The 15,447-nt window shown below is 44.2% G+C and overlaps 1 protein-coding gene across 1 annotated transcript in view; it reads right to left on the bottom strand.

The window, feature by feature from the left end:
* DNAH8 (dynein axonemal heavy chain 8) overlaps nucleotides 1-15,447 on the bottom strand; it is a 583,322-nt gene that overhangs the window by 347,226 nt on the left and 220,649 nt on the right. Inside the window, exon 28 of the mRNA XM_078852248.1 lies at nucleotides 87-213. Within this exon, the coding sequence (XP_078708374.1) occupies nucleotides 87-213 (127 nt within the window). The remainder of the gene's footprint in view (nucleotides 1-86; nucleotides 214-15,447) is intronic.

Raw genomic sequence — 15,447 nt, 5'->3', positions numbered from 1 at the left:
ATGAATTTGTCAGGGCCCTAAATATAAATATTATATTAATTTATTATATCATATTATGTACAAAGAAAAAAGAGAAATGTTCATACCTGTATGTAATTCAACTGGACCCACAATAATAGTAGGTTTTAAATCCTCAATCTCTTGTTCAAAAGTAGCATAATGAAGAATTTCTGCTCTGATTTCAGTCAGAGAGGGACTGCTAGCCAGAAATTGCTGTGGGTAGTTTAAACTCTCAGTTAATAAATGGTCTTTTTTATCTCATCAGTGAAACAACTTTAATATTATATATCACATTTTTAATGTGTCAAAGTTGTTAACCTAAAAGGCCAAATTTTGAAATTTCTGCTGTAATGGGGTGTTCACCCCACATTAGCCCTGAAGGGGTTAAGGTGGTCAAGGAGGGGACACTTAACCTCTACAGTTGCACCTGACAGGAGACTCAGGGAATTATAATTACTAATTGCAGATGACATCCAGCTGAGGGAGACGATGGAAAATGATTAGAGGAGATTTGTAATAGAAGGAGGATGCAGGGAGAGAGTCTGAAGTCATTCTCCAGGAGCAGAGGTGGGGAGGAGGAAACCCAATGTGGAAAATAAGCCCTGGGATCTAAGCCTTGGAAGAAGGGTCAACCCCAGAGAAGTTGTGAGGAAAGAAACCCTAAGAAAGCAGGATAGAAAGAAGCCCAGGGAAACATCTGCCAAGATGGGGATTGTATCGACTTTGGCAGCTGTTTCCCTGGGCTTCTTCCTACCCTACCTTCTCAGGCTTTCCTTCTCCACCCCTTTGGGTAAACCCCCATCCCTCAGGGTCAGAATCCCAGAGTTTCTGCTCCCCCATGAGATTTCTTCTTCTCTCCTCACTAGGCAAAGAAAGTGATTGCAGACTTCCACATTGAAGCTCTCTTCTGCTCTCACTTCCTGGCTTTATACAAGCCTCACCTACTCCTGCTCAGATGGGCTATATCTTCAATTAGTGCTTGTCAGTTAAGCCTAAGTGTCCCTCCAGGTGGAGTTTTCTAGTTTAATTGGCCCCTATTGGGCCCCTTTACTTCTTTAGGACTGGTAAGGGATAAACACCCCATCATAACCACACCATGAAAGAGCTGCATCAAATATATGTGTACTTCCCACAACTGTATGGACAAATTGAGTAATTCCATGCACAAGTATCAGTATGTACATGCACCTATAGGATTTTGCCCCACAATTGTCTATGTGTTTGGTTTTATCATTATACGGGCCTTTGAAAATTTGGCCCTCAGTACACTAAAATAGCGAATTATATATTCATTGTTGTTGTGGATGTATTATCTAATATTTCTTCTTAGACTACAAAACGTAAAGATGTAATTTTTGATGTGCAGCTGGACATATAATTACTGTTTTGTTAAAAAAAGGAAAAAAAACAAGGTGAGGCTATAAAATAACTCAGTGTTAGCCATTGTACACCACACTGTTATGTCACATTTGAGCAAAAAATTCTGCTTGAAAGGTTTTACTTTTAGAGTCCTGAGGACAACCATACTCCAACTCTTCTCTTGAAGTGGCCCCAACTCCTTCCCACTGCTGAGTGTCCCACTTTTCCCTCCCCTGTCTCAACTGAGTATCAAGTAATGAAAGCTCCTCTCTCCACTCCCAGTCTCTTATCTGAGTATAGACCAACTTTAGGCTCCATGCCAGCCTCTCTTTCTCAATACACTCTCCATATGTCTGACACCTCTCTTTCGCAGGTTCCTTGCATGAGAATGCATACAGAACAGGCAGTGAGGGGAAGCTGGACATATTGAGAAGACAAGCTGCATGAACCGGGAATGGTTCCCAGCAGGATTGATATGAAGCAAGTTAGGATTGTCTCTGAGCAACAGTCCCAACTGTGCTCAATGTGCCACTGAAAGAAACCCAAACTCATTGTATTTCCTAGTAATAGTTCCCTTCAATCTATTCTAGGAAACTGGACAGTCTTAATTATAATTAATAACTTAAAACTGAAAAGTGTCATAAGGATAAATGTTCTGCAGCAAAGAAAAAGAATGTATCAGTTTTATTTAAAGGGAATATAAATTTAACTGCACTTCCATTCTGCTTCCATTCTGTTTTCAGTTTTCAAATCAGAATAGTCAATCACAAGTAACAGAGGTGCTGTCTTTTGAATAACAGTTTATTTAATCATAATTGGAGTTTTTTGAGAGTGTTGTCTTTGTACAGTCACAGTTGTGGGATGTGTCCTTGGATGCTGCAGGACTTCTGAACCTTCTAAAAGAGCAGTGTCCATTGAGTGCTACATGAACTCTCTCTCACATTACCAAATATCCAGGGCTGAAGTTATATATAAGAGATGCAGTCCCCAACTATCTCATTTCCTTCTGCTAAATCTCAGAGTTCAAATCTCACCTAAGAACTGTCAGGAAGATGGGGATATGGGTTGGTAGTGTGAATATGCAGAGGCAACACTCTCAGAGAACTCCAGTTACTAGTGTAAACTAAAATTTTCTTCTGCATAGCGCCCTCTGCATGTGCCCACTACTTGTGAGAGTTTAGCTAGCAGTACAAACCACAAGAAGAGGTGGGTGGAGAAGTACTAGTTGAATGGAGACTAAAAACTCACCTCCCAAAACAAACATCTATCATGGGAACTAAAGGTATGTTCTACACTGTGATTAAAAATCCATTGCACTGTGTTTCAGAGCCCAGGTCAGCTGACTTGGGCTCACAGGGCTCAGGCTGCACAGCTATAAAACTGCAGTGTAGACCCAAGGTCCCCCAAGTATGGGGCACGCCTCCCTAGGGGGACATGGACCAACGTCCAGAGGGGCACAGAGGGGCCGGACCAGCCCCTGTGGGGGTGGGAGAGAGTGCCACCCAGCCCCATGCCAGCCCCCAGCCTCAGCTGCTGGCCACAGCTCCATTCCTGGCCCAGGTCCAAGGCGGGGGACAAAGCTGGGAGTGGAGCCACACCTGCCTGCAGGCCTGCTACCAGCCCCCACAGCAGCCCAGCTGCAGCTCCACTCCTGTGCCCACTTCCAGCCTCTGGCCACAGCAGTGCTCCTGGCTCCAGATCCACTTCCCAGCTGGGGCCCAGCCTCAGTTCCCTGCATCCCCATTCCCCTGGAGCCACGGCCCCACTCCCGGCCCAACTTTGGGGTGGGCATAGACGGGGTAAGGGGGGACATGACCCTCAAAAGTTTGGGGACTGCTGGTGTAGACGTTTGGGCTGAGACAGAAGGCCTGGCTCTGAGACTCTGCCCTTGCGAGGTCTCAGAGCCCAGACTCCAGCCCAAGCCTGAACATCTACACTGCAATTTTATAGAGCCACAGCCCAAGCCTCTCAAGCCCAAGTCAGCTGACCTGGGCCAGCTGTGGTCATGATATGGGTCTTTTATTGCAGTGCAGACATACCCTAAGTCAAGACAGTGGTGTAGAAGCATGTATTAAACTCAAAATAGCAGCCCTACCTATTTTTAGTAGAGATGTTACAAAGGCAGGCCATGGAATCTTCCTTAGCCTTAGTGGAGTGAGCTCTGAGTCCGTGAAAGGAAGATTAGTCAGCCTGCACTACGCTCAAATCTTTTGGCAGATACAGTTGCTAGGAGAAAAGCTTTGTTTAGAGACATGTGACACAGAGAGATCTCTCTCAAGGGCTCAAATTATCCCTCTTCATCCTCGTGAGGATTCGACTGAGATCCCAGATCAAAATAGGGACTTTAAATGGAGGAAAGATTGATCAGTTCTTTGAAGAAATTCTATCAACGATGACCCTTACAGCATCAGCCCACAGGGAAACAGTACACAGAAATTGCTGAGAAAAGCACATGAATTCATGATATGGAAAGACTTAACAATTTAAGGTAAAGCATATATTCTAGGATTGAAAAATCAGAGTCAGAATATTTTGTATTTTTGAAAGTAGCATTTTAATATAGATGATTTTCCACACAGAAGTATAAGCTGTATATTAGCAGAACAAGCAAGGCAGATGAAGTTAGACTCCCATGGTCTTAGTAGTTAAATTAAGAGATTTGAGATTGAAATGTTGAATTAGACTAAGTCAACTGGAGATACAAGGAGATATAGCCATTTCTCAAGACAGCTTTTGGAGTTCTGTGAACACTGAATGTCTGGCCCAACCTGGTGCAATCAAAGGGTATGTCTACACAAGCTGCAGCAGTGAGCCTCCAAGTGCTAAAAACAGGTGTGTAGATATTGCAGTTTAGGTTCTGAAGGTTAGAGGGGGCCTTCAGAGCACAAGCTCCAGCCCATGTCACAAATTAAAAGCTCTGTCTACACAACTATTTTTTGCATTGTAGCACAACCCTCATGAGTCTGTTAATATGCCAGCTTCCTGTTGACTTCCAAGATCAACGCTGCAGGCTGCCACAGCCTGTGAAGATGTATCCAAAAGGACTCTGGCTTTATTTTGTTTTGTTTTCCCAATTACTTGAATAATCAAGGCTTTGTTGCAACTTTAAAGGAAAATTACTGAGAGAAAATGTATGTCCATCATGCCCTCGATCATATTCTTGAACATTTCACATAAATATTGATGACAAACAAATCTGTTTCTGGGTGACTGCATTTCTGTGAGATCCAGTACACTATTAACTGTTTTAGTAACTGGTTTCAGAGTAACAGCCCGTGTTAGTCTGTATTCGCAAAAAGAAAAGGAGTACTTGTGGCACCTTAGAGACTAACCAATTTATTTAAGCATAAGCTTTCGTGAGCTACAGCTCACTTCATCGGATGCATACTGTGGAAAATACAGAAGATGTTTTTATATACACAGACCATGAAAAAATGGTTCTCTCCCCCCACCCCACTCTCCTGCTGGTAATAGCTTATCTAAAGTGATCACTCTCCTTTATAATGTGTATGATAATCAAGGTGGGCCATTTCCAGCACAAATCCAGGTTTTCTCCCTCCACGCCCCCCAATTTGTGCTGGAAATGGCCCACCTTGATTATCATACACATTGTAAGGAGAGTGATCACTTTAGATAAGCTATTACCAACAGGAGAGTAGGTTTTGGGGGGGTGGGGGAAAACCTGGATTTGTGCTGGAAATGGCCCACCTTGATTATCATACACATTGTAAGGAGACTGATTACTTTAGATAAGCTATTACCAGCAGGAGATTGGGGTGTGGGGAGAGAACCATTTTTTCATGGTCTGTGTGTATAAAAACATCTTCTGTATTTTCCACAGTATGCATCCGATGAAGTGAGCTGTAGCTCACGAAAGCTTATGCTCAAATAAATTGGTTAGTCTCTAAAGTGCCACAAGTACTCCTTTTGTTTTAGAACTGTTTGAGTTAATTTGGCTGAGCACAACCCTGCTTCTTCTCAAGGACATCATCCTTGACAGTGAGTTGTAGAAATTCCTTACTTGGTGCACAGGCACTTTTGGGGTCTGTCAAGGTTCCTCCCCAACTCTGAACTCTAGGGTACAGATGTGGGGACCTGCATGAAAAACCTCCTAAGCTTATCTTTACCAGCTTAGGTCAAAACTTCCCCAAGGTACAAAATATTCCACCCTTTGTCCTTGGATTGGCCGCTACCACCACCAAACTAATACTGGTTACTGGGGAAGAGCCGTTTGGACGCGTCTTTCCCCCCAAAATACTTCCCAAAACCTTGCACCCCATTTCCTGGACAAGGTTTGGTAAAAAGCCTCACCAATTTGCCTAGGTGACTACAGACCCAGACCCTTGGATCTTAAGAACAATGAACAATCCTCCCAACACTTGCACCCCCCCTTTCCTGGGAAATGTTGGATAAAAAGCCTCACCAATTTGCATAGGTGACCACAGACCCAAACCCTTGGATCTGAGAACAATGAAAAAGCATTCAGTTTTCTTACAAGAAGACTTTTAATAAAAATAGAAGTAAATAGAAATAAAGAAATCCCCCCTGTAAAATCAGGATGGTAGATATCTTACAGGGTAATTAGATTCAAAAACATAGAGAACCCCTCTAGGCAAAACCTTAAGTTACAAAAAAGATACACAGACAGAAATAGTTAGTCTATTCAGCACAATTCTTTTCTCAGCATTTAAAGAAATCATAATCTAACACATACCTAGCTAGATTACTTACTAAAAGTTCTAAGACTCCATTCCTGGTCTATCCCCAGCAGAAACCAGCATATAGACAGACACGCAGACCCTTTGTTTCTCTCCCTCCTCCCAGCTTTTGAAAGTATCTTGTCTCCTCATTGGTCATTTTGGTCAGGTGCCAGCGAGGTTACCTTTAGCTTCTTAACCCTTTACAGGTGAGAGGAGCTTTCCCCTGGCCAGGAGGGATTTCAAAGGGGTTTACCCTTCCGTTTATATTTATGACAGGGTCATACAGTGTCTGACGTGTCCTTGTGTCCTGTACCATGGGTACAAAAGGACACAAGGATGGAGCTGTCCCAACTGCCCCCCAATCCCTTTGCTAAGACAGAACCCGTGTTACAGGATTTCACAATAGAGAGAAAAGATGGCTGGTCGTAGGAGATATATATTGACAACACATCTAAGAATGACACTTACTGTACGGAAAGTAACCATTTCTTCTTCAAGTGCTTGTCCACATATAGTCTGCTCTTGGTGTCTCATAAGCAGTGACCTGATGCAAGGAGATGGGTGCTTGGAATCTACTTAAAGATTGTAGTACCACTCTGCCAAAAGAAGCATCAGACCTTGATGATTCTATCATGGAATTTTTGTTGTTGTTGATTTTCAGGCCTAACTCAACAAAGTGTCAGAAAATTTGATGAATGGAATTTCTCCAATTGTTGATGTTATTTCCCTCGGACCAGGGTTACTGTTACGCCTCATTTCTGAAGTGAGCCACTAACACTGATAAGCATTTGGAGATGCTCAGTGCTGTCAATAGTCTAAAGTGTAGAACCCTGAATTGGTAGTGAGGCTCTCCTTCTTGAAACCTTTGGCATTTTCCATGAGAGGTGTGACTGGAGATATAGAAGTATGCATCTTGCAAAGCAAGAGTTAGAATCCAGTCCTGTAGATCTAGCAATGGAATTATGGAGTCTATAGTTACCACTTTGAAGTTGAAGTGGCAAAAGAAGGCATTGAGACACCTCAAATCCAGGATATGATGCTATCCCCTTTTTCTTTCGTATTAGAAAATAATTGGAATAATAACCCTTCCCCCTGTACTGAAATGGAAATTCCTCTCTTGCTCCTAGATCAAGAAGGCATTGCACTTATTGAAGTGAGAAGAATGCCTGAATCACAGCAGGGAAAGGGGGTGAGTGGTAGGCAGTGTACACAACTACCCCACCAAGATTATTTCTAGAACTCAGCAGTCTGATGTTATAAGGCTTCATGCTCCTTCAAAATAATAAAGGCAATCCCCAAATGGGAGGAAGAAATGGTAAAGATCTTGTGGACTGATTGTTGGACAACCGTCGACCAACACACCAAAAGGATTGCTTTGAAGTGGTCACAGCATGATAGGTGGCTGATGTAGATGTCAGAGGTCTCCTGTTTTGGAAGCACTGCCTCTTGGAGGTTTATAGAGCCACTGATGGTAAAAGGCATTCAAGAATGTTCTCTGCCTAGAATATGACTGTAATCATCCCTGCTTCCTTTTAGGAGCTAATGTATATGTTTTGTGACAGGGCAAAGCCAGATGGTTATAGTAAAGTAGTGGGGAACAGGTATGTTAGCCCCAGGCTAAACAAATCCCTGGTACCATGGTAACCAAATGGCAGTTGCTCCAGGTTAATCAAGACACCTGGGGCCAATTAAGATCCTTCTAGAAAGCAGTGGAGATAGTTAGGTTGATTGAGACACCTGAAGCCAGTCAAGGGCTGGCTGGAACTAGTTAAAAGCCTCCCAATTAGTCAGTGAGGCGCACGTGTCAGGAGCTGTAGGAGGAAGCCACTCTGTTGGAGGAACTAAGCAGTACAAATCCATATCAGGCGCAAGGACGGAGGCCCTAAGGTAACGGTGAAGGAGATATTGAGTGAGGGCTGCAGTGGGGAAGTGGCCCAGGGAATTGTACAAGTCCTATTTCCAAAAAGTCAGCTACCATAGCTGCTACTATTAGGGTCCCTGGGCTGGAGCCCAGAGTAGAGGGCGGGCCCGGGCTCCTCCCTCCCCTCCCCGATTAATCACTGAGACTGGGAGACAATAGAGACTGTGTGAGGGAGGGTTGCTTCTCCTCACCTCCCTTGCTGGCTTATGATGAAAATGGCTCAGTAAGCTATGACCCTGGCCTCTAGAGAGAGAAGGGCTACATGGAGGGTCACAGTGAGCCTCTGAGGCTAGTGAAATCCGCCAGGAAACGTGGGACCCCCAGAGACAAGGACAGAGCTTTGTCACTGTTTCTAGAAGGGTCCTTTGACAAATGCAGAATGTCATCCATCTTTCTGCTTACGAGTTTAGAACTCTCAAAAGGGATGTCTTAAATTCTCATCTTCTCCTCCGTTGGGATGCCTGAATACTGAGGCCAAGATACTCTCCTCATGGTGATCAAGGTTGCCATGGACTGAGTCACAGTGGTAGAGGTGTCTAATGAAGCCTAGAGAGTCATCTTAGCTATAAGCTGCCCTTCAGTAATCAAAGATTTGAATACTCCTGCTTTGTAAAGTACTTTAAGATCTACTGATTAAAAGTGCTATATAAGAGGTAGATATTGTTATTATTGAGGAAGTCTGTTAATGAAGTCTGAGAACTTATGCCAATTTCAGTAATCATACCTCTCTTACAGTGCTTGATAGTTAGCAATTCTTAATTTCAGAGTGGCTGTGAATAGTTCTTTCTCACAAAAAAAATCCAGCTGTTTGGGCTCCTTGTTCAATGGTGTCATTTTTGGATGTTGTTTGTTCCTCTCCTGTGCTGCTGCAACCACCATGGAATCAAGTATATGTGCGCAGAGAGGTATACAAGTCCAGTGGACAACACCTGGTACCTCTTCTCCTCTTTCTCAGAGGTTGGTGCAACACTTGCAAAGTTTGCCAGATGTTTTTTGTCATTAAGAGCAAGCAGTAGCTGACCAGGCATGGAAATATGCAGTATTTCAAAGAGACTGTGGGAGCTCTTTTCTAGTACGTCCACAGGTGTTTCCAGAGACTCCTCAATATGACTGTTTAAGTCCTCAAAGGTCTTAGTCATCCAACTGGATTGGTGTGCATGAAACCACGGCTTCGTCTGGGACAATGATGAGATGACAGCTGGCGTAGTGTATTCCTCCACAGAAGGAAGTTCCTCCTCAGAAATTTTCTCTGTATGCTCAGTCGGATGTATGGGGCTTCGTCCAGCGTGGCACAGCACGTCGCACGAATGGACTCGGGCCACCTCAGCTGCTCAGCCAGCATTGCCTGGGGGTGGAAGAAATATGGATTGCTAGCCATTCCACAGGCTGCCAGCTGGGCTGGAGGCATGGCCTCAGGGGGAAGACAGAGGAGAAGCGGGGCAGGGGGGACATGAGGAGCAGGGCAGTGGGGGCAAAGTTCTCGCCATTCCTGCGGGGCCCCCAAATTGGCTGGGGCCCTTGGGCACAGGCCCATGCGATAATCCACCACTGTCCATAGTCAGGGCTACATCTGTTTATGGAGCTAGCAGCTGATCCGGAGCTCATTAGGGCACTTCTGGCCTCAGACTTTCATGTTTGGTCAGGTCTGATGAGAGCCACATAGCCCTCTGAGAGAGAAATAATTTGAGACAAGCCTCTCTTTACCTTTTTGAAAAAAACTTGCAAATGAAGAATTTATTGGGGATATGCTCCTCTCCGAGGCAAAAGAGGAATCTTATGTGATTCTCCTGTGAACATTATAGTCTCACCACAGAAGGGGAAGCATTGAACACAGGAGACATTGGTTCAGTCATTCCTACATCCTGGTACCAGAGAAATATATTTCCTCTCAAACCAAAACAATTAAAAAACAAAAATAGTAAGGAGTAAATCTGTGGGACTACAGGCAAAACTACACTAATGATATGAATAAATAAACTGTCATGGTTCCTCCCCCACTCTGAACTCTAGGGTACAGATGTGGGGACCTGCATGAAAACCTCCTAAGCTTATTTTCACCAGCTTAGGTTAAAACTTCCCCAAGGTACAAATTAATTTTATCCCTTGTCCCTGGATCTACACTGCCACCACCAAACTCTAACTGGGTTTACTGAGAAACGTAGTTTGGACACATCTTTCCCCCCAAAATCCTCCCAACCCTTGCACCCCACTTCCTCCCCAATTTGCATAGGTGACCACAGACCCAAACCCTTGGATCTGAGAACAATGAAAAAGCATTCAGTTTTCTTACAAGACGACTTTTAATAGAAGTAAAGAAATCACCTCTGTAAAATCAGGATGGTAGATACCTTACAGGGTAATAAGATTCAAAACATAGAGAATCCCTCTAGGCAAAACCTTAAGTTACAAAAAAAGACACACAGACAGGAATAGTCATTCTATTCAGCACAGTTCCTTTCTCAGCCATTTAAAGAAATCATAATCTAACACATACCTAGCTAGATTACTTACTAAAAGTTCTAAGACTCCATTCCTGGTCTATCCCCGGCAAAAGCAGCATAACGACAGATACAGACCCCTTTGTTTCTCTCCCTCCTCCCAGCTTTTGAAAGTATCTTGTCTCCTCATTGGTCATTTTGGTCAGGTGCCAGCGAGGTTACCTTTAGCTTGTTAACCCTTTACAGGTGAGAGGATTTTTCCTCTGGCCAGGAGGGATTTTAAAGGGGTTTACCCTTCCCTTTATATTTATGACATAAACTATTAGTATTTAAAATTAAATACACAACAACTGATTTAGTGTGTGCATGAAGACAAAAGAGACTGCTGGGATTCCATCTCATAGCCATGGATGGTAAAAAGGATCTGAGGGGCAGCTGGGCCCACTCTTCCCTTTACAACCTCAATACAATGCATAAGGTCATATGCAAGATCAAAAAGATTTTGCTCCCAAGTGTACGCAGCTCATGTGCACCACAAATGGAATATATATGTACAACCAACTTGAAGAAGACCCAGAGGATTTCTGATGTAATTGTCAAGCTCACAGACATTCCACAATGGCTCTGAAGTTCTGAACTAGCAAGTGTTGAAGTGGCCTCATCCAAAGTTGAGCAAAGGATGTTTCATGGAGGCCATGAGACCCAGCAACTGAAGGCAAAATTTCACTGTCTGACATGAGTTCTGCTTCAACACAGAGTACATATGGTCTGAGAGGTTCAAAATCCTTTTACTTCAGAAGGAAGGTGTTGGCCTGAATCTAGCCCAGAATGGCTCTAATTAAAGAGATCCTGGGATGGGACCGTTGAGAATTTTTTCAATGTATGAGGAGATTCACAGATTGAAATAGGTTGCAAGTTCCTTCTGCTGAGGCTTTTAAGACTTTTCAAAATGGCTGAATTCATTACTCATCTAAGCTAGGGACTGCTATAAAGAGCACAATGATCAACCGTTCCCTATGTCCACTGAAGGTAGGACAAGAAGTAATGGGTAAAATCTGCAGAAAGGGAGATTTAGTTAGCTATTAGGAAAAGCTTTCTCACTATAAGGATAGTAAAGCACTGGAATATGCTTCCACGGAAGGTTGTGGAATCCCCATAATAGAAAGTTTTTAAGAACAGGTTAGACATACACCTGTCGGGGATGGTCTAGGTATACTTGGTTCAGCCTCACATACAGGGTCCCTCTCAAGGTGCCTTCCAGCCCTACATTTCTATGACTCTATAAAATCTGAGGTACTGACAGTGGAATGGCCTGACTGCAATACGAAAGTAAACATTTTTCAAACTGAAAATCCCAAATCAATCTTACAAGGAAAGTAAAAGGATTATGAAAGACAAAGTGAGTATCTGAAACTTAAAACTCTTGATGTATTTGTTTAACTTTCCAAAGTCCATGATTAGGGTGAAGACCATTATCCTTTCGCAAAAAGAGTACCTTGAATAGATTTTTCCCCCTCTGTACTCCTCTGCAATGTTTTCTACAGATACTATCTTCAGGAGGGGAGAGACTTGATCTCAACATTTTCTCATTAGAGGGATCCCTTAAAAGAGATATCTTGGGAGAAAGCAGGGAGTGGAACTAGATTGAGTAGCCACACATCATGGTTTCTAGGACCCAAAATCCTTTAATTCCATGTCCTGATACAAGAAACTGTGATAGACGATCACCATAAGAAGGTCAGGAGCAATGGCTGATTTGAGGGTCTCAAACATCCTGTCAAATCTGTAGCCTTACAGACAAACACTCAGGCTGAAAGGAGAATAAACCAGATAACTGAAAACCAATAAGGCATTTGACTTGGTACCATGTGTCATTTTGATTAAAAAACTAGAATGATATAAAATATGGCACACTTTGAATGGATTAAAAAGTGGCTAATTGACAGAAATATGTGTCCTTCATGTCGAGAGCTGTGAACCACACTCCCTTCTGAAAGGAGGGGATTATAGAGGCCAGAGTAATCATCCTGAATTTCAGCTTTCGGATAAAGATGTTCAACTGCTGAAGGTCCAAGAGGGGTCTCCACCCTCTGTCTTTTTGGGGGATTAGAAAATATGGGGAATAGAACCTCTCCTCTGGTATTGAAGTGGGACACTCTCTGTCACACCCGACATTACAGGGATTCCACTTCCTGTGAAGAATGAGTTGGTGAGAGGGGTCCCTGAAGTGGCATTGGGAAGCTGGTTTGTGTGGTGGGAAAGAAAGAAACTCTATAGAGTATCCCTCATGGATAATCTCCAGAAACCAAGTGTCCATGGTGATCTTGTTCCAACTGTGGGCAATAAAGTAAGATGGTCTCGAAAGATGACCAGAGAAGTAGGTGGCATCAGTGGTGGTACGTGGGTCTTGATGTGCATGCCAAAAAAAGGGCCTCTGGTCTGTTGCTGGGAGTGTTTGGAGAGTGTAGCAGTGGAGGGAGCTAAGAAATGGGACCGCTAAATCCTTTGTCATGTACGAGGAGGTTCAGGTAGACACTGGTAGTACAGGGTATGCAAATGGGGGTATTCGTGGTCTAAAGGTCTGTTTCTAGTGTTTTCTCCTGTGGGCTGCAGTGTAAATCCCCAGGGATTGCAGGGTGGATCTTGAGTCCTTGACAGAGTGTAGAGACTCATCTGTCTTTTCATTTAAAAAGTTGGACTCATCAAAGGCGAGGTCTTGTATAGTATTTTGGGCCTCTCTTGGGATGACTGGAACCACAAGTCCCTTCACATGATCCTTTGGCCAAAGATCTGGATGTTGTATCTGTAGCATCTACCACAGCCTGGAGAGCCACCTTTGCTACCAATTTCCCCTTGTCCAGAGATGATAGAAACTGGGCTCAGTCTTCCATGGGCAGTTTGTCTTTAAATTCTGCAACATTCTGTAGGTGTTAAAATTGTATTTTGCTAATAAAGTGTGGTAATTAGCTATATGAAATTGGAGGCCTCTGAAGGAGAATACCTTCCTACCCAGGAGGTGCAGTCTCTTTGACCCTTTATTTGGCAGGGTAGATTTTTGGTAATGTGGCCAAGCTCTCTCCATAGCTGCCTGTACCACCAACAACTTAGGTGCAGATGGGAAAACAAGAAGTCAGCACTCTTGGCCAGCACAAAATAGCATCTTTTGGTTCTTTTTGGCATAGGAGCACGACATCCTGGTGTGTACCAGATGCTCTGGCCGGTTCTAATATGGCCTCATTGATTGGAAGGGCCTCCTGGTTGGTCCCTGTGGTTATAAAATGTCCAGGAATCAATGTTGAGGGTCCTGAGCCTCCTCTAGCAGGATATGTAGATCATTAGTGACCCTTTGCAACAATTCCTGATATTGCCAGTGGTTATCCAGTGGAGAGGATGATGAAGGAGTGGTTGCAGAGTCCAGAGACTATAAGGAAGCCCCCATCAGAACCAGCAGTACCAGTGGAACCAGGTCTGGTTCTTCCTCCTCACACATTGACGGAACCAGCTGATGAGAGGGGGAGAAGCGGTATGACTCCTGAGAAGTTCCTACCAGGGAGCCCCAATAAGGCCAGAAGGAAGAATCCATAGGTCATGGTGGACCCCCCCGCAGGAACCAATACCAAGTGTCCCGGGGTGGGGGTTCATAACTGGAGGGATAATAATGCCTTGGCTGTCTGTCAGGACTCTTCAGCCTTTGCAGAGATACTAGTGCAGCTATCTTCTCCAGTCCTCCAATTCTGAGGACAGTTGCATTGGTAGCAATGGTACCGCTGGTACTGAGGAGTTCCTGCCCAATGGATCGAAAACAGGCCTCTCCTGAGACAACAGCAACCGTTCTTCCTCCGAGGTAAGGACGTCTCTCAGGAGGGCAGGGCCCAAAAGGAGTGGAGACTGCAGGTAAGGAAGGAAGATATCCTCCAGCATTACAAAGGTCTCTGTATGGCCCAGAGTCCAAGGAGTTCCAATACAAATGCCTAAAGGGCCCAGTTCATGGGACAGAGCCAGGCGGACTTTGGAATGATGAGATGATACCTGCACTCGTAGATAGGACTGGAAAGTATTTGTCTTTCTGCCCCGGTCACCGTCAGTCACTGTTGAATCCCTCTTTTCCCACTCCTTACCCTGCAGCCTGAGGGTCTCAGCAGAGCTGCTTCTGAGGGTTCCATACACAATGTCTCACCCAACCTGGACCAGTTCGGGGAGGAAACACATTTCTCCTGGACAATCCGATGCAGGGTTCTGTCCTTATGCTCATGCAAGTGTCTCTGACTCTCTTGGGGAGTCCTGTGTGATGAGCCCTTGGTTTGTTAAGGGCTCTGCTCCAATGCTTGTGCTTGAAGAGGCACTGCTGGTCAGCTGAAGCAGATGTACAGGGGGTCTCTCAGGCCTGTGTCAGAGCAGGGCCTCATAGCTTCTTCCATCAGAGACTTTCAGTCACAGCTCTCAGGCATCTTTAGCTCTGGGCAAGAAGGATTTACAGATATTGCACTTCACAAAGATATGTGCCTCACTTAGAGAGTATAGGCACCTGTGATGCTCGTCGCTGATGGAGAAGGAGTGAGGGCAGGAGACACAGTTCTTGAATCCCAGGACCCTGGGCATACTCTCAGGACCAGGAAAGATTTCACCTCAACTGGGGAGAGGGGAAGGGGAGTTTTCTATTCTATATTAAACTATACACTAACTAAAATTCCTAAGGTAAGATATAAACTATTTACAATTAAATTTTACAGATTCTGCAATAACGAAGGATGACATGATTCCAACTCAGGCCATCCAGCTGTAAGAAAGAACTAGAGAAGCATTGACCCCCCACTGCCTCTTATACCCTCAGTTGGGAGCACAAGGAGAGTCACTGTGCATATGCAGATCGAAAGACACTGCTATGAAGAAGTTCCAGGCTTGGGCACACAGTGCGCACACTTACCCACACATACAATACACACAGGGACAGTAACTCAAAGAAGAAGTTGAAGCCAGAGAAAGTCAAACTGGAAATAAAGGAAATAGAAAAGTTTTAACACTTAAGTTA

Source organism: Lepidochelys kempii, chromosome 3, assembly GCF_965140285.1.
Source record: "Lepidochelys kempii isolate rLepKem1 chromosome 3, rLepKem1.hap1, whole genome shotgun sequence".
NCBI lineage: Eukaryota > Metazoa > Chordata > Testudines > Cheloniidae > Lepidochelys > Lepidochelys kempii.
Note: the sequence above shows the minus strand (reverse complement) of the source record. Positions and strands in the feature narration are given on the sequence as shown.